We start from the raw sequence: 27096 nt of genomic DNA, 5'->3' as shown, positions 1-27096 counted from the left end.
GCTGAAACATCAACGAAACATCTATGGCTGATAGCAAAGAAACAATTGTGTTTGGTTAAAGGTGGATCCCTTCTAGAAGACCAGTTTATTTGTAATGCAAACACAGACAGAAGACTTAAACCTGAAGACGATACACACGCTATTTTATCAGTAATCATGATGTAGCTTCATTCTTTCTCTAAATACTGTCAATGTTTGATGTTCCATCTTCTGAATGACAACAATTTGTTTTGTTAATCAAACGAATTTTTGCATTGCTTACATTAGCACCCATAGCGACTGAATACATTTAAAGCATTTACAAGTTGTGGTCAAAAGAATATCAGAAACAGATCGTTTAATGTGTTACTAAGAGCTAGTTTTCTTTTACTGAGCAACCTGTGACAGCATTATAGTATGTGTCCTTAATTGAATGAAATATGTTTTACAAAGAAAACGGCATTGTTGTGAGGTCAAAGCTACTAATAATTTTTTATGCTGCTTCTGCAGGCACAGTCATACAAATAAAGTCATAAGTAGCAGTAACTGGTACTTACATACTTCACACCAAGAAATTCACAGCATTGTCTTCACTGTCCGACGTAGAATGGTTCCATAACCATGTCCCTGCAAATTTCCCTGTTGTAATCCTCATTTTGCAGTTTTGTGACGAATGGTTCCATAACCATGTCCCTGCAAATTTCCCTGCTGTACTCTTCAGCTTGCAGTTTTTCTGCATATCTTACACAAGCTGCCCATGCATATCTTGATAGGCTGCCTATTGGCTCATGTGCAAGTCTCTCAACATCTGCAATTAAGACTTTATTGTTCTTTTCTGCAATACATGCTTTCACCGGAGCCCATACCAGTTCAATTGGGTTGTAATGGCAATGGTATGGGGGTAATCTAATGATACAGTGTCCATGTCCATACGACTTTGCAATTTCATCTATCTCATAAACTCTGTATGCAGGCTCGTATTGACTGACAAGAACCAGCAATTCTGTTCTGGTATGCAACGAGTTATAAGGTATTCCATTATATGACAGCCATGCAATAATATATGCCTTTTTGGAGTTCGTATTTGGAGTTTTGTTCACTTGCACTGAGTGGATGCTTGCATTGTCCACAACTATAACTGAAGATGCGGGAATATGTGGCAATAATTGTTGTGTAAACCACCTTTTGAAGACACTGTACATCATTTCAGAATGGTAATCTTCAGAATTCTTAGCCTTTGATGCCTTAAAAATCGGATTACCCTGGGGAATAAAGCCAGATCTGCTGATCCGACATGGGGCACTATAATTCTATTACCCTTACATCCGCAGCTCATGGTCTTGCGGTCACGTTCTCGCATCCCGGGCACGGGGTCTCGGGTTCGATTCCAGGCGGGGTCAGGGATTTTCACCTGCCTCGAGATGACTGGGTGTTTGTGTTGTCCTCATCATTTCATCATCATTCATGAAAGTGGCGAGGTTGGACTGAGCAAAGGTTGAGAATTTGTACAGGCGCTGATAACCACGCAGTTGAGCGCCCCACAAACCAAATCATCATCATCATCATCATCTATTACCCATACCAACAGGAACTTTTAATCCATCGTACCCATCACTCATTTTCCAGGACATAGCCCTTGCTTGGTTCTGATTAACGAAAGTTTCATCTCCATAATAAATTTGAGATGTGCCAGCTCCTCTGATCTCTTGCATTGTTCTCAAAAGCACAGTCCTTGCAGCTACAATATCGCTTCATTCCATTAATAATTCCCTACCATAGTTCGTTTTCTGATACCTGAACCCCATGTCTTTCAATAACTCAACATGGTACATTTGTTTCCGTTAAAATTTTCAGTTTTTTTTCATACACGAAACTAGTTTCTCTGCTGCCGGATACTCGCCTTCAGCATTCATGCTAAACACTATGCACCACAAAACATTTTTTGCGAAATCATCTAGCTCACCCAATTTTTTTTTTTTTTTTTTTTTGCGGTTGTGTTGCTTCCCTGGTGATTTGAAAACAGCTGAGCCGCAGGCTTGCAAAGACATCTTAGCTTCGCCAGATATTGTCTGAACAATCCTCAAACCGACACCATAGGCTTCAGCTGTCTGCTCCTGACATTTGGCAGTGGCGCGACCCGCGCCTTGTGCCAGCATGAATTCAGCGGAAGATTGTCTTTGAAAGTATTGGTACACAAGGAACACTATTCCTCTTGCCTGTTTGTGTAGCACTTGGTGTGATTGCTTACCATCACTCACAATGAACACTATGAAGGCAGTCAGCACACAGCACAGAACGTAACTGAAATAAACAGTTAGAACTTCCGAACACAGTACGACCTGCACAGAACGAGGACAAGAATGTCACTAGCATGCAACTGACCCACATTCGTAGCTGCTCTCCACTCTAGTTGTATATGAACAACTGCTTCAGGAGGCAGGTGTGAGGGGAGAGTAAAGGATTACAGGGATTGGGAAAAAGGAGAGAGAGCTACCCAAGGTAAGGAGGAGATACCAAAGTTAACTGCACTCCACCCAAGAGAAGGATGATAGACATGTGGCTTTCAATGGCACTGGGGCAAAATGAGGATTAATTATGACAGCAGTCGTAGAACTGGTGGAGTGGAACAAGAGAGCGAGAGAGAGAGAGAGAGCATGAGAGAGAGAGAGGGGGGGGGGGGAGAGAGAGAGAGAGAGAGAGAGAGAGAGAGAGAGAGAGAATGTCATTGTTGCGACATGGAAAAGGAATAGCGGGGGAAAATACAGCAGAGATATAGGTGATGAAAAAGGAATGAAATAGTGGCAACTGAGGATGCTACACATAAGAATTTCTATTATCCTACTCCCTGCATTTCTTGTTGTGTCATTCAGCACCACAGCCACTTCCCTGTCATTTCACTGAGCTGAGTTTTCCTTCCTTCCTTCCTTCCTCTCTCTCTCTCTCCCTCTCTCTCTCTCTCTCTCTCTCTCTCTTTTGATCTTTGATTCCAGTCCCTCAGTTTTGCATTTGATGCTATAATTAATGATAGTTTTGCTACTACCCTTGAAAGTTTACAATTTTCCCCCTCCTGACTTTTAACACTCCTACCCACTTCCCCAACTGCCACAATCATTTCTTCTCTTTCAAGAGCCATCTATTTGGCCAACATATTGCATACCACTATGGCTGAGGGAAGAGAAGAGTGATAGTATGGTCAAAATTTATTCACATTTTCTGAGAAGTTGAATTTATATACATGCCACTGTTCACACATGTACTTAATTTGCTTTCCTTATATTTGCTTCTTGTTTTCACTGTGGAATTTTGATTAATGTATCAAAACTGCAAGGAGCTTAATTATCCTCTTTTTGAAACAACAATGTTTCTACACTGGCAGAGGAAACACAGTATTTCCAACTGAGTACTGATGCATATTCTTGTAGAGCTCCTTCAAGAGAAACACAGATATAGATTAGAGCCTAACAGGACCAAATGTGGACAGTATACTGCAGTTTATGCTGACTCAAAAGAAAGTTCTGAAGCGATACCCTGCGTACTGGTGGCTCCATCCCACATCCATTGTTGTGCGGCAAAAACGTGAGCATTTAGACAACAGCTCTCAGTGTGTGAACTAAATAACCTGTCTCTGCATAGTAGCCTGCATCTCACTGTAACAAATATTGTTTCCTATCGGAGAATTTTTTCTGTTTCTTCTCCTTTTTCTTATGCTGGCTGTCAAAAGCCAGAGCCAAGTGTCATGTGTGTGAGAGTTGTGTTTGCGTGACTCTGTGTGTGTGTGTGTGTGTGTGTGTGTGTGTGTGTGTGTGTGTGAGAGAGAGAGAGAGAGAGAGAGAGAGAGAGAGAGAGAGAGAGAGAGAGAGAGATCTAATTCAGAAGAAGACCTTCTGGCTGAAAACTTACTTGTTTAGCAGTCTTTTTGTTGTGCCTGTTTGCGACTCAACATCTCCACTACATGGTGAATAGCAATCTATCCTTTCCATAATACTATCTGTTTGTATTGTTATCCATGTTGAAAGTGCGCAACAGCTGAGTAATTGTAATGCTGAAGATAATACACAATGAAACATTAAGTCTATTTTATACTATTCCAGTCACAACAATGGATATTCGACAATATGCCATTTCATTAGCTGTCAGACTGAATCAATCTGAAAATACAACCAATGGTGCCAGTACCTTCAGGTAGTGTATGTGAGGAAACCCCAACAGTTTCCAGAATGGGTGTGTTACACAACTCCTTGCAAATTCAGTATTTCCTCTGACAAGCCCAGGAATGTTTTTCCCCACATCACAGCTGTTTCGCTCTCCCCATGATTTTTCAATGGCAGGTATTGGAGAACAACATGCAGTTGTGAAATTTTGTTTCTTGCTATGACATAAAACCATAGAAACTGTTGTGGTATTGAAAACAGCTCACAATGATGAAACCATAGGAAAAATTCAAGTGTAGAAGAGATTTTCTTGTTTGAAAAATGACTCTGCTGACAGGTGACAAACTTTGTTCTGGATATATGACAAATATCCGAAGAGATGAAAATTGCGAGACATTTCAATTAATCATTCTTGAAGATTGACAACAAACAACTGAATATATGGGAGTGTTAAATGTACTGACTCAGAGCTCGGTGCTAGTATTTTGGAATAATAAGGGTTGTGCTAAATTTGTGCCTTGGATTGTGACTGACCAGCAAAAAGAGTGCTGAATGGATGAAGAATGCCTCAAACTGAACCAGAATTTTTACCTTCATTGTTACTTGTGACCACTAACGATTCCATAGTTATGATCTGAAATCAAACACAGATGACACCAATTTCATGTTGCAGAAGTGTCAAAAAAAGGGGAAGAGCTTCCACCAAAATTTAGGAATGAAAATAAAAAATATTTACAACAATGGGTTTACTAACTGGACAAATGTATAATGTAAAGTACTTTAAAACTGGTAAGGCTGTCTACGAAAAAAAAAAAAAAAAGAGAGAAGATGAAGAAGAAGGCAAAGTTGAAATATGTGGCTTTAAATGCCTTGTTTTCCCCTTTTTTCCTGGGTAATTCCTCCTTTTCCCTGTTTAATTCATGGCATTCCTTTATGAGTAACACAAGTGAAGCTTCCCATAAGCTTCCTAATCAATCCAAATATACTTTATCACAGCAAACTAATTTCTTTTTGAAAGAACATGATATCTCTGATGTTTCAACTCGCACTTATTTACATTATTCCCTTGTGGAGCATGTGAGGAGCACCTACGAATGAAATGGAGGGGAGGATTTGGAAAAAACTGAGCATAAATTTTGGATAAACACAAGTTAAATTTGTATTGATTTAGAACAGTCCTCCTCCATGAGGAAAGGTTTATACGAAGTAGTGTATGTGAGGGAAAATTATATTAGAGAAGGAAAGTTGCTACTCACTTAATAGCAGAGATGCGGTGTCGCAATAGGCACAACAAAAAGATTCACACAATTAAAGTTTTTGGCCATTAAGGCCTTTGTCAGCAAGACACACACACACACACACACACACACACACACACACACACACACACACACGTCTGCAGCTCCAGACAACTGACACCTTGATTGCTTAACAGCCGAAAGCTTTAATTGTGTGAATCTTTTTGTTGTGCCTATCGTGACTCAGCATCTCCGCTATATGGTGAGTAGCAAATTTACTTCTTTAATATTGTTACATTCAATCTTGGATTTTCCATTGTTCGATAAAGGAAAAATTAAGATGATGGAGAGTACAAAACATAATGCCACTGGCAAAGTAAGGAACTGGAGCTAATTATGGATTGAGATATGTGATACTGTGTTCAGGGAAAGGCAAACAGGATACACAAAAGGTAGACAGAAAACTTTCAAGTGGCAAAAAGGAAGAACAGTTACCCCTAATACTGTATGAGGTCTGTTCAAAAAATTCTGGAACATACGTAATTCCGTGCCTACGGTTTGCTGGAGCTAAATGCAGTTGGCTCCCCTGCACACTTCTCTGTTTATTGTGTAACTGCCAGAAGTTTCACTGTAGTATGTTTGTTAGTTATGTTCAGTGCTGTATTTAGCAGAATGTTGTGCCACACAGTTTGCAAATTTTGAAATGGCAGAGTTATAGGAGCAACATGTTTTCATTAAATTTCATGTGAAACTCAAGAAAACCTTTACACAGACACACAAAATTATGCAGAAAGCCTAAAGTGATAAGTGCTTAAGCCATACTCAGTGTTACAAATGTTGTTTCGCATGGTTTAAAAATGGCCAGATGGAAGTTAAATGATCCTCGTTCAGGACGTGCTGACGTCTACTGACAACACTTGTGTCAAGAATGTCAATGAACTTGTGCATGTCAATTGAAGACTGACTGACAGAGATTGCAGAAGAATGTAACATTTCAGTTGCATCATGTCATGAAATCCACACACAACATCTTGGAATGCACTGTGTTGTTGCCAATTTGGTCCCACGGCTCATGAGTCAAGACAAGAAAAACCTTTGCCTCGCAACCTGTGAAGAGCTTCCGGATTGCACAAACGAGAATGAGGTGTTCCTTAAGAGAATAGTAACTGGTAATGAGATGTGGGTCTACAATGATGATGATGAGAGATTGAAAGGACCGAGATTCGCAACAATCGACAAGATAAAAGAAAATTGGCAGACAGCACTTCCACGATCCAGCAAAAGGCGTACCAATATTGCTTCCGGAAGTGTAAACAGCTTTGGGAGCAGTGTGCCAATTATGAAGGAGAGTATTTTGAAGGAGACCACACACAATAAGTAAAAGGTACATGTACAAAAGTTTTGTGGACAAAGTTCCAAAATTTTTTGAACAAACCTCGTATTACATTCAACTAGATGCCAGTTACCACATTTCATATTAATTTGAACTACTCTATTGTATATTTTCCTCTGTTTTGATATCCATCATGATGTAGGGTAGTGAATTCTCTTATCCTTTAACATCTTTTACCTCTGTTATTCATTCATTAATTCACATGAGAGTATCTCAAAAAATTTCTGGCCTGACACAAAGTAAACAACAGTGCCACTATTAAACATTATCTCCACTTACTTTAATACATTTTTCAAGCATCTGATAGTGCAAGAATCCTCTGTCTGTCTCCTTGTTTAAAACTGTATCTCAACTCTGTTCAAATATTTTCTTTCTCAAAGACATTCAACAGTTTAGGAGGATCACTGCACACTATATCTGGACTGTAAAGCAAATGATATAACTCCAGGGGAAAAAGTTCTTCACTGCAACCTTAAGAACAGCAGATGTATGGAATGGAGTATCGTCTTGCTTTAAGCAAGTACCATCACTCAGTTCTCCTTGCGTTTTTATTGCAATTTGTGCAAACTTCAAGCACAATAGTTGGCATTTATGATGATATTTCTGTTCCTGAAGTCAACTGAGAGTTTCCTTCTAATTCCAAAACAGGCACTAAACATGCTACTGTCATGCACCCACAAAATCTTACCACCACCATATTCCACCTCATTTGCACATGTACAATACCATGTTTAAAAATTTCTTGCTCATTTTATGGACACAGCTCCAAAAACTGGGAGAATCTCTCCGGCATTCCTCCTCATCATCTCTACAGAGAAGTCTTTTCACCTTCTTACATTCATGTTTCGTCTTGGAAGTTTATCATACATAGTCCATAAACAATAGTTACAGAACATCCCAAGCTTAGTGAAATTCATTTAGCTTCAGCTCCCTAATATAATGCTGTTGTTCTTCAACAAGGAACATGTTTTCTAAATTATTACCAGTGGTTGTACATCAAAAAGCTGTATTACTCAACATAACCTTTTCCCAAGTTGTACTGTCCAGCCCACTCACTTAATATGACTCAGGGACTTCCCCATAACCGGCATCTGGCTGCTCTTCAATAACAGTTGAAGAAAGTCTCTATTACAAAAAAAAAAAACACACACACACACACACACACACACACACACACACACACACACACACACACACACACACACAAAACAACCTCTTCAATTAACTTTCTTCTGTGAAGTAACAGATCCCTGCAATTATTGCTGTATTCTATCCAACGCTAACTACTTTGGCATAATTTCTGAAAGTCAAGCCAGGAAGTTCTTGGGCCCACATTGCATATTATGATCCAGATATATCAGCATAAATGAGAATCTTCAAGATAAATATTAACACAATGGTATAGCTATAAAAATACTTTTGCATTCTGTACCAATTATTAACAGCAATACAACAGTAAGTTTTTCAAGATAACCCTCCACTTATTCTTCACAGAAGTAACTGTACAGCATTAGTGATCACAAAGTAAAAATATTTTTTTTTTTTTTACCTGTCCATTCATATTCCATGTTCCCACAAAGATCCGCAGTTCACGGTGGGGCAGTGTGCGTTCCAGTTCCACTGATCCAAGAAGTGAATTGGCGGCAATACGGCCATGTAAAAAGTTCCTACATAAAAGCAAAATGTGCAAAACAGTCACACAAAGTAAATATGAGAAACTTCAGACAATGCGCCCTGCAAATCTGCAAATTAATAATCACACAGAAATTTATGGGGAAAATGTCCACTTAATAAGTGACAATTTATTGACACACAAAAAAACTGAACTACACACAAGCATTCACAATCTTCTTGAAACCAAAATGAGAGAAATAATTTGCATGAAAAAAGAGATTACTCTGGTCAAACAGGGAAGTCAAGTAAAACACTGGATCAAGAGACTGCAGGAAAGGATGAAAGAAAATAAAAATGCAATGCCAGCATGAGATGATATCTGAAAACCTAAATAGCAAGAAGTGGTAGAGAAGGTACTCACAGATTAAGGTAAGATGGACTGAGAATACAAGGAGGAGGAAGAGTAGAAATCTCTCTGATCAGCTTAATTTCATCTACACTTTTACTATAAGCCTCTCCTTCCCCTTGCTCTGACTAGTTAACTGCCCATTCATCCACTTCTCACCTTTCAAATCTCATCTTCTACTGTCATCTCAATGCCGTGTTCTTTTTGTCTTGCCCTGCAGTCTCTCTCATCCTACTGATATGCCCTATTTTATTACTTAATGTTTGTGAAGCCTCATTTTTAGCAACCTTTTCGTATCACCTTGTCTACAAAAGAAGCCCAGTGAGCTAGATGAAAGTGAATGCCAATTTTTGTATGTCAAACTGTTAACACAAGGTATGACAACTTATTTTATTTAGCAGTAATTTAATTTTAGATGGAACTTTTCCTTAGTTATGTTTAAAAGTATTCACATTCAAATTCAGTTGTCAGCTGAAACCATAATAGATGACAGTTCCATAACACACTGATACAACAGAATGATTTTTCAAGAATAACAAGATTTGTGTGGTGAATGTCAGAATTATTTTCTTGTGGATATTGCAATAAAAACGAAGCTGGTCACTTCTAGAGACACAGAATCAATACTGCTACACAATATTGAAAAAGATATGGGGAGGGGGCAGCTTAGCTTGCAACTTTAGTATGATTTGCTAGTAACACTAGAAGAGTTAGCAGTTTTCCAAGTTGCTGTCTACACGATTAATGTTAAAGCTAGACTGGAAGACAACAGCAAAGCCTTTCAGATCATCAGATCAGTGAAAAGATCCAGGAGATCCTGCATGTCCAATAGCTTCACTCTAGTTGTCTCCAACACCTTCTATGCTTTGAAGACAGAGGACAGAAGCATCACACAACCTATGAAGGTCAAAAGCTTATTGGCGTTTAATATTAATTGGGCCACGTGAGGCAATACTGACTGTACGACTTATCTTAGAAGCTAGATTAAGGAAAGTCAAACCTACGTTTCTAGCATTTGTAGACTTAGAGAAAGCATTTGACAATGTTGACTGGAATACTCTCTTTCAAATTCTAAAGGTGGCAGGGGTAAAATACAGGGAGCAAAAGGCTATTTACAATTTGTGCAAAAACCAGATTGCAGTTATAAGAGTTGAGGGATACAAAAGGGAAGCAGTGGTTGGGAAGGGAGTGAGACAGGCTTGTAGCCTCTCCCCAATGTTATACAATCTGTATATTTAGCAAGCAGTGAAGGAAACAAAAGAAAAATTCAGAGTAGGTATTAAAATCCATGGAGAAGAAATAAAAACTTTGAGGTTCGCCGATGACATTGTAATTCTTTCAGAGACAGCAAAGGACTTGGAAGAGCAGTTGAACGGAATGGATAGTGTATTGAAAGGAGGATATAAAGCGCTGTTTGGGGAGCAAAATAACTGATGATGGTCGAAGTAGAGAGAATATAAAATGTAGACTGGCAATGGCAAGGAAAGCATTTCTGAAGAAGAGAAATTTGTTAACATTGAGTTTAGATTTAAGTGTCAAGAAGTCGTTTCTGAAAGTATTTGCATGGAGTGTAGCCATGTAAGGAAGTGAAACAGGACGATAAATAACTTGGACAAGAAGAGAATAGAAGCTTTTGAAATGTGGTGCTACAGAAGAATGCTGAAGATTAGATGGGTAGATCACATAACTAATGAGGAAGTATTGAATAGGATTGGGGAGAAGAGAAGTTTGTGGCACAACTTGACTAGAAGAAGGGATCAGTTGGTAGGACATGTTCTGAGGCATCATGGGATCACCAATTTAGTATTGGAGGGCAGCATGGAGGGTAAAAATCATAGAGGGAGACCTAGAGATCAATACACTAAACAGATACACTGGGAGATGAAGAAGCTTGCACAGGATAGAGTAGCATGGTGAGCTGCATCAAACCAGTCTCAGGACTGAAGACCACAACAACAAACAACATTAATTGGCGGAGGGGGGGGGGGGGGGGGGAGGTGGGAAGTCAGAAGTGATACAGAAATTTTAAGGCAGTGTCTACCAGGTAACAATTATCTTTAAGCTAAAAACAGATCACAGTAATGCCACCTGTGATTTAGGGACTTTGTGGAAGGATCTTGGAAAAGGAGATATTGTAACAATAACTGGATGCGCAGTTTGCACCATAATCTTAACTAAAAAACTGAGGACAACATTTGGAACATTGGTGAGCGCTCTCTTTACATTACTGCAAAAGTTGTGTCACTCTGTAAGCAGCATGATAAGCTCTGGATAAAGAGTTGTGTGAAGTATGTTAATGCAGAACTTGGAAAACTGCTCAAGGGAGAGGGATGTTCACACGATGGCATGATTGATGCAGAACCCCTCACTTGGTCACATCATACATAAAATTAAACACTGGAAAATCCAGAATGGAATAATGACAATATTATAAAAAGTATAGTCGCTACTGCTGAGTTGCAGATAGGCACAACAAAAATACTGTGAGACAAAGCTTCCAATAATTAAATCACTGAAGACTAAGGACTCTCATGAATATGATGGAATGTCTAACATAATACTGAAGTACTGTGCTGCCCATGTTAGCCCTGTATTTAGCCATATTTTTAATTTTTCCTTTAGGAATGGCCAGTTTCCTGAACAATTAAAGTACTCAGTAGTAAAGCCACTTTCTAAAAAGGGAGAAAAGAATAATGTAGGCAACTTTAGATATATTTCTATGCCATCAGTGTTTGCTAAAGTTATTGAAAAGGCTGTGTATCTAAGGATAATTGATCATTTTATATCATACAATTTGTATTTAATGTACAGTTCGGCTTTAGAAGTCATTTAACAACTGAAACTGCTATATTCTCTTTTCTGTGCGAGGTACTGAATGGGTTAAACAACAGGTTTCAAACGCTTGGCATATTTTTTTATTTAACTAAGGTGTTTGTTTGTGTTGATCACAACATTTTACTCCAAAAGTTGGACCATTACGGAATACAGGGAGTAGCTCACAGTTGGTTCACCTCTTACTTTAGCAACAGGCAGCAAAAGATCATTATTCACCATGTTGAGAATGGCTGTGATGAGGGGTCTGAGTGGGGTACAGTCAAGTGTGTGGGTGGGGGGGGGGGGGGGGGGGGAGCTAGGGGGCGCCCCAGGGATCAGTGTTACAGCCACTCTTGTTCCTTATTTATATAAATGATATACCTTCTACTATTGTGGGTACCTCTAAAATATTTCTGTTTGCTGATGACACTAGCTCGGTAGTAAAGGAAGTTGTGTACAACATTGTCCTACTTTCAAATAGTGTGGTTGATGAGCTAAGTTCATGACTTGTAGAAAATAAATTAATGCTAAATCACAGTAGGACTCTGTTTTTACAGTTTCTAACACACAATTCAACAAAACCAGAAATTTTAATTTCACAGAATGGGCATATGATTAGTGAAACTGAACAGTTGAAATTTCTAGGTGTTCAGAAAGATAGTAAACTGTTGTGGAAAGTCCACATTCAAGATCTTTATCAGGGACCTAATGCTGCCATTTTTGCTATTCAAACGGTATCTGAAGTGAGTGATCACGAAAATTAGTCTACTTTGCTTCTTTTCATTCACTTATGTGATGCAGTATTAATTTTGGGATAACTCTTCCCATTCTAAGAGGATATTTTTGGCTCATATATATATATATATATAGAAAGAAACTTCCACATGGGAAAAATATATTAAAAACAAAGATTCCAAGACTTACCAAGCGGGAAAGCGCCGGCAGACAGGCACATGAACAAAACACACACACAGAATTACGAGCTTTCGCAACTGGCAGTTGCTTCGTCAGGAAAGAGGGAAGGAGAGGTAAAAATGAAAGGATGTGGGTTTTAAGGGAGAGGGTAAGGAGTCATTCCAATCCCGGGAGTGGAAAGACTTCCCTTAGGGGAAAAAAAAGGACAGGTGTACACTCGCACACACACACACACACACACACACACACACACACACACACACACACACACACACACATATATATCAATCCGCACATACACAAGCAGACATATTTAAAGGCAAAGAGTAAGGGCAGAGATGTCAGTCGAGGCGGAAGTACAGAGGCAAAGAAGTTGTTGAAAGACAGGTGAGGTATGAGCGGCGGCAACTTGAAATTAGCGGAGGTTGAGGCCTGGCGGATATCGAGAAGAGAGGATATACTGAAGGGCGAGTTCCAGGGCCTCGCTGCAATGGAGCACTTCCTTTCACGCCGATCACCTGCCACCCTACCTAAAACCTCTTTCCTCGTCACCTTAGCCAGCTTCATCCTGACCCACAACTTCTTCACTTTTGAAGGCCAGACATTCCAACAATTAAAGGGAACAGCCATGGGTACCAGGATGGCCCCCTCGTATGCCAACCTATTTATGGGTCGCTTAGAGGAAGCCTTCTTGGTTACCCAAGCCTGCCAACCCAAAGTTTGGTACAGATTTATTGATGACATCTTCATGATCTGGACTCACAGTGAAGAACAACTCCAGAATTTCCTCTCCAACCTCAACTCCTTTGGTTCCATCAGATTCACCTGGTCCTACTCCAAATCCCATGCTACTTTCCTAGACGTTGACCTCCATCTGTCCAATGGCCAGCTGCACACATCCGTCCACATCAAACCCACCAACAAGCAACAGTACCTCCATTATGACAGCTGCCACCCATTCCATATCAAACGGTCCCATCCCTACAGCCTAGGCCTTCGTGGCAAACGAATCTGCTCCAGTCCTGAATCCCTCGACCATTACACCAACAACCTGAAAACAGCTTTCGCATCCCGCAACTACCCTCCCAACCTGGTACAGAAGCAGATAACCAGAGCCACTTCCTCATCCCCTCAAACCCAGAACCTCTCACAGAAGAACCCCAAAAGTGCCCCACTTGTGACAGAATACTTCCCGGGACTGGATCAGACCTTGAATGTGGCTCTCCAGCAGGGATACGACTTCCTAAAATCCTGCCCCGAAATGAGATCCATCCTTCATGAAATCCTTCCCACTCCACCAAGAGTGTCTTTCCGCCGTCCACCTAACCTTCGTAACCTCTTGGTTCATCCCTATGAAATCCCCAAACCACCTTCCCTACCCTCTGGCTCCTACCCTTGCAACCGCCCCCGGTGTAAAACCTGTCCTATGCACCCTCCCACCACCACCTACTCCAGTCCTGTAACCCGGAAGGTGTACACGATCAAAGGGAGAGCCACGTGTGAAAGCACCCACGTGATTTACCAACTGACCTGCCTGCACTGTGACGCTTTCTATGTGGGAATGACCAGCAACAAACTGTCCATTCGCATGAATGGACACAGGCAGACAGTGTTTGTTGGTAATGAGGATCACCCTGTGGCTAAACATGCCTTGATGCACGGCCAGCACATCTTGGCACAGTGTTACACCGTCCGAGTTATCTGGATATTTCCCACCAACACCAACCTATCCGAACTCCGGAGATGGGAACTCGCCCTTCAGTATATCCTCTCTTCTCGTATCCGCCAGGCCTCAACCTCCGCTAATTTCAAGTTGCCGCCGCTCATACCTCACCTGTCTTTCAACAACTTCTTTGCCTCTGTACTTCCGCCTCGACTGACATCTCTGCCCTTACTCTTTGCCTTTAAATATGTCTGCTTGTGTATGTGCGGATTGATATATATGTGTGTGTGTGTGTGTGTGTGTGTGTGTGTGTGTGTGTGTGTGTGTGTGTGTGTGTGTGCGAGTGCTTGTGTATGTGCGGATTGATATATATATGTGTGTGTGTGTGTGTGTGTGTGTGTGTGTGTGTGTGTGTGTGTGTGTGCGAGTGTACACCTGTCCTTTTTTTCCCCTAAGGGAAGTCTTTCCGCTCCCGGGATTGGAATGACTCCTTACCCTCTCCCTTAAAACCCACATCCTTTCATTTTTCCCTCTCCTTCCCTCTTGCCTGACGAAGCAACTGCCAGTTGCGAAAGCTCGTAATTCTGTGTGTGTGTTTGTGTGTTTTGTTCATGTGCCTGTCTGCCGGCGCTTTCCCGCTTGGTAAGTCTTGGAATCTTTGTTTTTAATATATATATATATATATATATATATATATATATATATATATATATATATATATATATATATATATATATATCTGTGTGTGTGTGTGTGTGTGTGTGTGTGTGTGTGTGTGTGTGTGTGTGTGTGGGTGTGGGTGTGGGTGTGGGCGCGCGCGAGTATATACCTATCTTTTTTTCCCCCTAAGGTAAGTCTTTCCGTTCCTGGGATTGGAATGACTCCTTACCCTCTCCCTTAAAACCCACAGCCTTTCATCTTTCGTTCTCCTTCCCTCTTTCCTGACGAAGCAACCCCAGGTTGCGAAAGCTCAAAATTTTGTGTGTGTGTTTTTTTATTGTGCCTGTCTACTGGCGCTTTCCCGCTTAGTAAGTCTTGGAATCTTTGTTATATATATAAAATAAAGATGATTCCTTACTGTCTTTTCTTGTTAACAATATTAGCTTATTACCAAGAATAAGCAGCTTTCACTCAGTTAATAATCGGCAGAAGTCAAACCTGCATTTCGATCGAACTTTCATAACTCTTGTGCAGGAAGGTGTGCAGTATACTGCTGCATACATTTTCAATAAGCTACCACTTGAATTCAAAAATATTAGCAGTAATCTACATGCTTTCCATATGAAAATGAAGAGTTTCCTCATGGGTCACTCCTATTTTGCCAAGGAGGTCCTTGAAAAATTAAGCTGGTTCTTGTTGTATTGCTGATTGCATTTACTTAAACTTATGGACTGACTTTTTTCAGGTTCACAAACATTTTATATTTCCAGAATGAGATTTTCACTCTGCAGCGGAGTGTGCACTGATATGAAACTTCCTGGCAGATTAAAACTGTGTGCCGGACCGAGACTCAAACTCGGGATCTTTGCCTTTCACGGGCAAGTGCTCTACCAACTGAGCAACCCAAGCACGACTCACGCTCCGTCCTCACAGCCTTACTTCTGCCATTACCTCATCTCCTACCTTCCAAACTTTACAAAAGCTTTCTTGTGCAGAGTGAAAATCTCATTCTGGAAACATCCCCCAGGCTGTCACTAAGCCATGTCTCCGCATATCATTTCTTTCAGGAGTGCTACTTATGCAAGGTTCGCACGAGAGCTCCTGTAAAGTTTGGAAGATAGGAGATGAGGTACTGGCAGAAGTAAGGCTGTGAGGATGGGGTGTGAGTCATGCTTAGGTAACTCAGTTGGTAGAGCACTTGCCCGCAAAAGGCAAAGGTCCCGAGTTCAAGTCTCAGTCCGGCACACAGTTCTAATCTGCCAGGAAGTTTCATTTTATATTTATCTGTTATTACTTTTATACTGTAATTTCATGTGCAGACATGTTCCATGACCTTGGAGATTTGCTCCTGATTGGAGCTGTACTTGTGACACATTCTTTGTTCCAGCAAGCCTACTGGCCCCAATCTCTGCAAGCCCCCTGCCCCATATCCATTTCCACTCTGCCCCAGAGCCCACACTTCATTCATTCTGCATACACACCCTCTTCCTGACTGTCTCCCCTTCCTCTGTTCTGTCCCTCCCTTCCAATCCATATCTACAAGTGTCTGTCATTTTCCACAGTGTGAATTCACCAGTGTCCATGTCTCATTCCTGTCCCATGTACCTCTGCCTCCCTCCCGACTATCAGTCAGCTTGATAAGATTAGAAACTGAAATATTATAACCGTTTTCTGCAACAATGTCTATAAATGCATAATGGATACGCCGCATGCCTATTGATAGACTTGAGACAGCAATGAAATTCCCATGAAGCACACTTTCTTAATATGAGCTGCATAATGGTCTCATAAGGAAGAGAGTCAGAAAGGGTTCAATTTTGGGTCCACTCCTATTCCTTGCACATGTCAATGGCATCCTGCTTAACATTCAACAAGTAGAACTGGTACTTTCTGCAGACAATATTAGTTTTATAATAAATCCCACTACAGAGGAAGAAATGCAAGAGTTTGCTAATGATGTTTCTCACAGATTTATGGTGGTTTTCTGAAAATGAACTCTCCCTTAACCTTGAGAAAACACACCATATTCAGTTCTACCCAACAAATAGAGTCATGCCAACAACTGATGTAGAACATGAGCAGGAGTCAGCAAATATGGTAGACGGTTCCGCATGAATCAGTAAACACGGCAGATAGCTCCACATTTTTTCGTGTACATAATGATGAAAACTTGCACCGGAAGACACATATTACTGAGCTGCCAAAAAATCAGCTACTTCTGCTCTTTGTATAAGTGCTAACCTTAGAAACAAATGAACCAACCTCCTGACATATTTTGCGTATTTCCGCTCAATAATGTCATATGGAAGAATTTTCTCGGGTAAATCATCATGTAGAATGAAAGTATTTACTGTATAAAAGTGAGCAATTAGAATAATATGCGGTGTGGTGCTCACCCACAGACATCAAGCAGGTATCTCTTCCAGCAGTTAGACATTTTAACTACACCGTCACAATACATGCATTCACTAATGAAATTTGTCAGATACAAACCATCACAATTGACCACACATACAACACTAGAATAAAGGATTGCTCATTATTAAAGCTGTCGATGGCTCAGAAAGGAGTTAAATATGTGGCAATAAAACTTTTTGATCATTTGTCTAGTAAGATAATATACCTGACATGTAGTAAACCAAGTTTAAAATCTAACCTAAAATCATTTCTCCTGTATAATTCCTCCTATCCCATGGACGAATTTCTATTTAAAATCTGGTCACCTGTTTATAAAACAAATAAATGAAATAAAAAGAGGTGAGAGGGAGTCATATAAGATTCTTTCAAATTATTTATCAAACATGTCACTAACTAACTAACTAACTAGCTCACTCACTCACTCATTCTCAAACAGCATGTGGGAAGATGAATACCTAAATCTTTCCAAACAAGCTCTAATTTGTCATATTTTATTATGATAGACCTTTCTCCCTCAGAAGGTGGGAGTTAACAAATATTTTGGCACTCAGGGAAGAAAGTTGGTAACAGCAATTTCATGAAAACATCTCACTGCAACAAAAATTCCTCTGTTTTAACGATTGACACCCCAATTAATTTATCACCTCTGTGTCTCTCGCACCTCTATTTCGCAGTAATACAAAACGAGCTGTCCTTCTTTGTACTTCTTTAACGTCATCTATTAATCTATCTGGCAAGGATCTCATATCACACAGCAATTACTCCAGAAGAGGATGGGTAAGCATAGTGTAGGCAGTCTAATAAATCTGTCGCATCTTCTTAGTGTTCTGCCAATAAGACACAATCTTTGATTCTCTTTCTCAAAAATACTCCCTATTTCATTGTTCCTATAGTACAATTTTGGGACAGGTCACCATTTAAACAGAAAGTATTTATTGCATAAAACAAAGAAATTGATATTAAGTGTCAGATTCACATGCATATATATTTAAGAGTCTTCCATTTAAACAAGCGAGTAAACCAAAAATAATGTCACAATAAATTGATTGTTGTTGAAATCTGTCATCAATAACCCACTCAATTTAGAAAATGGGATTAACATAGGCAGTAAAAAGAAAACAGCTTCACAGCTCTATACTGAATATGACTCTGGCTTAGTTAGGAGTGAAGTTCAGTAGCGGCTATCAAGCTCTTTCATAGCCTACCCAAGGATATAAAATGCCTAGCAGACAACAAACAATTTTAAAAGCAAATAAAATACCTTTATTTGTGGACACATCACTGAACAAGGTATATTAGACATAATTGTTCAATTATATATCATAGCTAACAAAAGCTTAACAGTTAGCAAGTAACAAGGCCTACATAGTAGCTTTTAGCATGAAGTAACATGTACCAATGACATATTTTCTATTACATTATTTTCTTTCAATAACTTGTGAGTAAGTACACAAGAAGGCAACCAAATAATTGTAAACAGATAAAAGAAACATGCAATCCACATAATATCTGTGAAAAGAATCCATAAGAATATAAAGATTAAATGAGTCTCAAAATTACATAAAACAAGAAGTGTAAGAAATTAATTCATTCTGCAATCCATACAATAAAAGTTCATCAGAACTGAATGCATTATTCTACAAAAAGTCATGCTCATACAGCTAAATAATAGAAAATTAATTCAACAATACTGAAAATTGTTATTTTCCACAATCACATGCTTCATCCGTGGATAACAATCACAAAAAATATACAAGTGCAAACTAGAAGTATATGATACTTAGTGCTTTCTTTGAGTGTGTGTTTGGGGGAGGGGGGGGGGGGGGGGTGGTAGTGAGAGAGAGGAAGAGGGGATAGAACACAAGCAAAATTTTTTTCTCATAACTGAGCCCCTGCCAAATCTTCCATCTTCCCCCTGGTTATAAACTACTGTTATGGTGCACTGTTTGACAATTAATTACTTGCAAACAAGAACACAGAATATAAAAAAGGTTGGTTAGAAACTAGGGTCAGTCCATGTGAAATCAACCGATGGTCTGGTACTTGAAACTCAGATTTTGATAATTTTTTGTACATTTGTGGTAGTAATCTGCACTAAGAATCCCACATTAAAATTTGTTTGGGCCTTTCATTTTAGAGTTATTAATTTTTAAAACTTCCAAAGTTATGCTTTTAAATCTTAAAATCACCATATCTAAAAAGCTATTTGACTTACAGACCTAATATTTATACCATTTCACTCATTTTCTTATAAGCTTTAAAAGTATGTGCTAATTAACTCTATTCATAACAATGTTCATTCTTTCTAAAATTAAATTATGTTTAATTTTAAAAATTTCAAAATCCAAATTTTTTGTTTAAAAAATGTATGTTAGTCACACAAAAATGGAAAATCCAGGATGGAATGTAACACTATTATGGAAAGGTAAGTTGCTAGTCACTATATAGCGGAGATGCTGAGTTGCATATAGGCACAACAAAAAGATGATCACAAATATAAATTTCGGCCAGTAAGGCCTTCATCAGAATTAGACAGCAAACACATATATATACAGTCACGCAAACGCAATTCACACACACAACTACAGCCTCAGGCAACTGAGACCACACTGCAGGCAACAGCACCGGTGCATGATGGGAGTGGTGACTGGGTGGAGGTAAGGAGGAGGCTGGAGTGGGGAGGGACAGCAGGATAGGGGTGGGGGACAGTGACTTGCTGTTGGGGAGCACACAGGGATGAGGTGGAAAGAGGGTAGGGCAGCTATGTGCAGTCGGGAGGTTAGACAGAGGAAGCGGAGAGATGGGGTGGCACAAAAGGAGAGAAGTAAAGAGACTGGGTGCCATGGAGGAATGAGGGCAGTGTAGTGCTGGAATGGAGTTTGAATACTCCATTAGTAGTGTAGCACTTGACACAGTCACATCAATTAAATATTTGGGCGTAACATTGAAGAGCGATAGGAAGTGGGACAAGCAAGTAATAGCAGTTGTGGGGAAGACGGATAGTCGTCCTCAGTTCATTGGTAGAATTTTGGGAAGATGTGGTTCATCTGTAAAGGAGACCACTAATAAAACACTAATACGACCTATTCTTGAGTACTGCTCGAGCGCTTGGGATCCCTATCAGGTCAGATTGAGGGAGGACATAGAAACAATTCAGAGGCGGGCTGCTAGATTTGTTTCTGGTAGGTTTGATCATCAGGCGAATGTTATGGAAATGCTTCAGGAACTAGGGTGGGAGTCTCCAGAGAAAAGGAGGCATTCTTTTCGTGAATCGCTAATGAGGAAATTTAGAGAACCGGCATTTGAGGCTCATTGCAGTACAATTTTACTGCCGCCAACTTAGATTTCGCGGAAAGACCAAAAAGATAAGAGAGATTAGGGCTCGTACAGAGGCATATAGGCAGTCATTTTTCCCTCGTTCTGTTTGGGAGTGGAACAGGAAGAGAAGATGCTACTTGTGGTACGAGGTACCCTTCACCATGCACCGTATGGTGGATTGCAGAGTATGTATGTATGTAGATGTAGAGGGAACAGAGAAGGGGCTGGATGGGAGAGGACAATGACTAACAAAGGTTGAGGCCAGGAGGGTTATGGGAATGTATGATATATTGCAAGGAAAGTTCCCACCGGTGCAGTTCAGAAAAGCTGGTGTTAGTGGGAAGGATCCATATGGCACAGGCTGTGAAGCAGTCATTGAAATGAAGAATGCCATGTTTGGCAGCATGCTCAGCATCAGGATGGTCCACTTGTTTCTTGGCCACAGTTTGTCAGTGGCCATTCATGCAGACAGACAGCTTGTTGGTTGTCATGCCCACACAGAATGCACCACAGTGGTTGCAGCTTAACTTGTGTAGATCACATGACTTTGATTTGATAGCTGACATTTGGTCTGGAGTAGGATGGGAGGATGTGCAGGGCAGGTCTTGCATCTAGGTCTATTAAATGGTATGAGCCATGAGGTAAGGGGTTGGGAGCAGGAGTTGTGTAGGGATGGGTGAATATATCATGTAGGTTTGTTGGACGGAAAAATACCACTGTGGGAGTGATGGGAAGGATAGTGGGCAGGACATTTATCATTTCAGGGCACGACGAGAGGTAGTCAAAACCCTGGTGAAGAATATAATTCAGTTGCTCCAATCCTGGGTGCTACTGAGTTACGAGGGCAATGCTTCTCTGTGGCTGGCAGTGGGACTTTGTTAAGTGGTGGGAGACTAGAAACATCAGGCACAGAAGGGACTTCTTGGTATCGAATGGGTGGCAGCTGTCAAAGAGCAGGCATTGCTGGTGGTTGTAGGTTTTATATGGACGAAGGTACTTACGCAGCCGTCTTTGAGATGGAGGTCAACAACTAGGAAGGTGGTTTGTTGGGTTGAGTAGGATCAGGTGAAGCAAATGTGGGAGTAGTTGTTGAGGCTCTGGTAAACCATAGTTATCCTCCCAACCTTGTACAAAAACAAATCTCCTTTTTCCTAGTCTCCCACCATCTCAAAGTTCCACTGTCTGGCTACAGAGGAACATTCCCCTCGTAACTCTGTATCACCCAGGACTGGAACAGATGAATTACATTCTCTGCCAGGGTTTAACTACTTCTTGTTATACTGAAAAGAGAAATGTCCTACCCACTACCTTTCCCACCCCTCCCACAGTGGTATTCCACTGTCCACCGAACCTACACAACTCGTCCATCCCTACACAACCCTTGCTCCCAACACCTTAACTCATGGCTCACACTCTAGTAATAGACCTAGATGCAAGACCTGTCCTACACATGCACCAATCAACACTTACTCCAATCCGGTCACAAACACCATGTATCCTATCAAAGGCAGAGCTATCTGTAAAACCAGTCAAGTGATCTACAGGCTAAGCTGCATCCACTGTGCTGCATTCTATGTGGCCATGACAATCAACAAGCTGTCTGTCTGCATGAATGGCCACTGACAAACTGTGGCCAAGAAACAAGTGGACCATCCTGATGCTGAGCATGCTGCCAAACATGGCATTCTTCACTTCAATGGCTGCTTCACAGCCTGCGCCATATGGATCCTTCCCACCAACACCAGCTTTCCTAAATTGCACAGGTGGGAACTTTCCTTGCAATATATCCTGCATTCCCATAACCATCCTGGTCTCAACCTTTGTTAGTCTCCCATCCAGCCCCTTCTCTGTTTCCATTCCAGCACTACACCATCCTCATTCCTCCATGGCACTCAGTCTGTTTACTTCTCACCTTTTCTGCTACCCCTCCCCCCGCCCCCCCCCCCCCTCCATATCTCCAAAATAAAGATATTATGGTGACTCAGTAACGACGTTGGTGGCCAAAGACTTTGGTCATCTGTGTGTGTGTGCGTGAGAGAGAGAGAATACTGTCTAATTGTGATGAAGACCTGTTTGGCAGAAATTTTCATTTGATAATCTTTTTGTTGTGCCTCTCTGTGACTTGGCATCTCCTGAACTATGTGCCGTACAATCATATAATTTTGCAGATACGTTCAGTGGTGTATCTGAATGTTGCCTGCAAACTGTGTTGGAAATAGAGTTGGTATTAAAGAAGCAATAAATTAAAGCATCATTTCTGATGCTGAAGTTTAATTGCATGAACAGCAAAAGTGTAGTAAGTGGTACGCTTTTTTACTTTCATCATTTTGTGGGAGTGTCAGCAAGAACTATCACATAGGAAACTTGCAACTTGTAACTGGTTCCATGATAGCCACTTAGCAATCTATATATTTTGTAACCGTGTGACAAACACAGAAAGCTACATCCAGATGGTTGGTTCCATGATAGCCACTTAGTAATCTATATATTTTGTAACCGTGTGACAAACACAGAAAGCTACATCCAGATTATGCTGGGAATTACTAAATAGCTGTCAGTTTAGAGTTGTCATGAAGCAAAGGAGAAATGACATAGAAACTGATAGATGCAGTTTTCAATATCAGGTTTACATAGTGCTAACTGTGAATGACAATATGACACTCCCAGATTAGGCTCAGTGAAATAGATAAGGTATCCTTAATACGAATATCATATCAAACAAAAAAATCTGAAGAGTAATGCCCAGAGGCAGTTTTTGAAAATGTCTTACGGTCATGGAGTTTTGTAGGTTACATTTACAACTAGATGTTAAAAGGGTCACATCTTTAGCTTCAACAACTGGTAAAAAGTAGCAGAATGGGAGGCAGAAAAGGATGGATGGATGCATGTGCGAAAGTAGAATGGTACTGAGGATAGTACATACCAGAAATGTTATCAATACACATGAAGACTAACATTACATACATATATCAGTTTTCGTATGGTATGTGGCAGGTCTTCCACACTCTTTGGAGACTCATTTTTCAGTTAAGATGGTTAAAACCTGTGCAGAGTTGTGATAGCTTCAAGATGTAATGGAAACTGATTTGAGAGGAAATTTGGCTGATAAACTGAGCGCATAACTAAACTATGTGGCATAAGACATAATTATGAACAGATGTGTGTGTTTGGTGCATTGGTAGTAGCCTATACAGATATGTCATAGACAGCAAAAGAGAGACAGAATAGAGAAACAAGATGAGAGACATAAATATGTTCACGGTACAGGTACATTTACAACAAAAGGAATTGTATTAGGCTATGGCATTCATAATAAAATTTGGGTCCACTACTACCAACCCAAAACTCTGACAGCAAGCAAGGAATGGAATGACAAAAAAGCAAAAGCTGAAATATTCAATTCCGTTTTTAAATGTTCCTTCAAAAAGGAAAACCCAAGAGAACTGCCCCAATTTAATCCTCACAGCACTGAAAAGACGGATGAAGGAAGCATTAGTATCAGTGGTGACGAGAAACAACTCAAATTGTTAGATTCTATGCTGAATTTGCAGCTGAGTTATCCCCTTTTCTAACTATGATCTATTGTAGATCCCTTGAACAAAAAATCATGTCCACTTCTTGGAAAAAAGCACAGGTCACACCAATCTACAAGAAGGATAGTGGAACATCTCCACAACCTACTATCCACTATCTTTGAACATATTCTGAGCTCAAGCACAATGAGGTATCTTGAACAGAATGACCTCCTCAGTGCCACCCAGCATGGATTCTGAAAACTTCAAACGTGTGAAACCCAACACACACTTTTCCCACACAACATACTGAAGGCTGTATTTCTTCATTTCCGAAAAGCATTTGACTCAGTACCACACCTATGCTTATTGTACTCAGTACCACACCTATGTTTATTGTCAGAAATATGTTCATTGTGGGGTATCAAGTGAAATTTGTGAATGGACTGAGGACTTTTTGATAGGGAATTTTGGAGTCATTGTCAGATGTAAAAGTAACTTCAGGTGTGTCCCGGGGATATGTATTGGGACCCTTGCTGTTCATGTTGTAGTTTAATGACTTTGCAGACAGTATTAATGATAACCTAATACTTTTTGCAGATGATGTAATTATCTACACTACTGGCCATTAAAATTGCTACACCACGAAGATGACGTGCTACAGACTCGAAATTTAACTGACAGGAAGAAGATGCTGTGATATGCAAATGATTAGCTTTTCAGAGCATTCACACAAGGTTGGCGCCGGTAGTGACACCTACAACGTTCTGACATGAGGAATGTTTCCCACCGATTTCTCACACACAAACAGCAGCAGACCGGCGTTACCTGGTGAAACGTTGTTGTGATGCCTCGTGTAAGGAGGAGAAATGCGTATCATCATGTTTCCGACTTTAATAAAGGTCAGATTGTAGCGTATCGCGATTGTGGTTTATCGTATAGCGACATTGCTGCTCGCGTAGGTGGAATGGCTGTTAGCAGAATATGGAGTCGGTGGGTTCAGGAGTGTAATATGGAACGCCGTGCTCGATTCCAACGGCCTCGTATCACTAGCAGTCGAGACGACTGGCATCTTATCCACATGGCTGTAATGGATCGTGCAGCCACATCTCGATCCTTGAATCAACAGATGGGGACGTCTGCAAGACAACAACCATCTGCACGAACAGTACGATGACGTTTGCAGCAGCATGGACTATCAGCTCGGAGACCATGGCTGCGGTTACCCTTGACGCTGCATCACAAACAGGAGCATGTGTGATGGTGGACTCAACAACGAACCTGGGTCCACGAATGGCAAAACATCATTTTTTCTGATGAATTCAGGTTGTGTTTACAGCATCATGATGGTCGCATCCATGTTTGGCGACATCACGGTGAACGCACATTGGAAGCGTGTATTCGTCATCGCCATATAGGCGTATCATCCGGCGTGATGGTAAGGGGTGCCACTGGTTACACATCTTTGTCACCTCTTGTTCGCATTGACGGCACTTTGAACAGTGGACGTTACATTTCAGATGTGTTACGATTGGTGGCTCTACCATTCATTCGATCCCTGCGAAACCCTACATTTCAGCAGGATAATGCACGACCGCATGTTCCAGGTCCTGTACGGGCCTTTCTGGATACAGAAAATGTTCAACTGCTGCCCTGGTCAGCACATTCTCCCGATCTCTCACCTACTGAAAACATCTGGTCAATTGTGGCCGAGCAACTGGCTCATCACAATATGCCAGTCACTACTCTTGATGAACTGTGGTAATGTGTTGAAGCTGCATGGGTAGCTGTACCTATACATGCCATCAAATCACTGTTTGACTCAATGCCCAGGTGTATCAAGGTCGTTATTACGGCCAGAGGTGGTTGTTCTGGGTACTGATTTCTAAGGATCTATGCACTCAAATTGTGTGAAAATGTAATCACATGTCAGTTCTAGTATAATATATTTGTCCAATGAATACCTGTTTATCATCTGCATTTCTTTTTGATGTTCTAACTAATTAATGGAAAATCTCATATAAAGATGTGAAACAATTACTAACAAAGAGATAGAGGGGCTGGCCAGTACTTACCTCAGCTCAGTACAGCCGATAGAAACACAAAAAACAACCGAAAATTTAAGTTCCTAGCTTTCGGAATAAATGTTCCTTCATCAGGGAGGAGAGAGGGGAAAGAAAGGGAAGAAGGGAAAGTGGATTTAGTTACTCACAACCCAGGTTATGAAGCAACAGGGAAAGGAAAACAGGGAGGGTAGCAAGGATGGAGGCATGGTTGTCAGAGGGAAGCCAAAGATATTCTACTGTAGGTACTGTGCCAGCTTCAAACCAAAGAGGATGCATACAGAAGTAAAGAGGTGTATAGTATAAAGATGTAGAACGAAAAGATGCATGAATGGCTAAAGAGGAAAGGAAAAGAGGAGAAGACTGAAAAGTAAATGGGAGTGAGGTTGTTTAACGTAGGAGCCATCCAGGTTCACTTCACTTTTGAAGGCCAGACCTACAAGCAAATCAGGGGAACTACCAAGGGAACCAGGATGGCTCCGTCCTATGCCAACCTCTTCATGGGCCGCATGGAGGAGGCTTTCCTGAAGACCCAACAGCTGCTTCCCCTGGCCTGGTATAGGTTTATAGATGACATCTTTGTGGTCTGGACTCATGGTGAAGAAACACTCCTTAATTTCCTCCATAACCTCAACTCCTTTTCGAATCTGAATTTCACCTGGTCCGTCCCCAAAACCCAAGCCACCTTCCTGGATGTTGACCTTCATCTTGTTGAAGCTCACATCCACACCTCTGTCCATATCGAACCCACCAACAAACAACAGTACCTTCACTTTGATAGCTGCCATCTATTCCACATCAAACGCTCCCTTCCCTACAGCCTAGGTATTCGTGGCAAATGTATCTGCTCCAGTGACGAATCCCTCAACAATTACACCAATAACCTGACCAGTGCTTTCCTCTCCCGCAACTATCCTGCAGACCTTATCCACAAACAGATCTCCCGAGCAAT

General features: G+C 40.8%; 1 protein-coding gene across 1 annotated transcript in view; it reads right to left on the bottom strand.

Annotated features, from left to right (window-relative positions):
• LOC126335169 (inositol polyphosphate 5-phosphatase E) overlaps positions 1-27096 on the bottom strand; it is a 90040-nt gene that overhangs the window by 58160 nt on the left and 4784 nt on the right. The window contains exon 2 of the mRNA XM_049998151.1: positions 8311-8428. Coding sequence (XP_049854108.1) covers positions 8311-8428 — 118 coding nt within the window. The remainder of the gene's footprint in view (positions 1-8310; positions 8429-27096) is intronic.

Source organism: Schistocerca gregaria, chromosome 2 (assembly GCF_023897955.1).
Source record: "Schistocerca gregaria isolate iqSchGreg1 chromosome 2, iqSchGreg1.2, whole genome shotgun sequence".
NCBI classification, from domain to species: domain Eukaryota; kingdom Metazoa; phylum Arthropoda; class Insecta; order Orthoptera; family Acrididae; genus Schistocerca; species Schistocerca gregaria.
The sequence above is the reverse complement of the archived record's forward strand: the minus strand, read 5'-3'. Positions and strand labels throughout refer to the sequence as shown.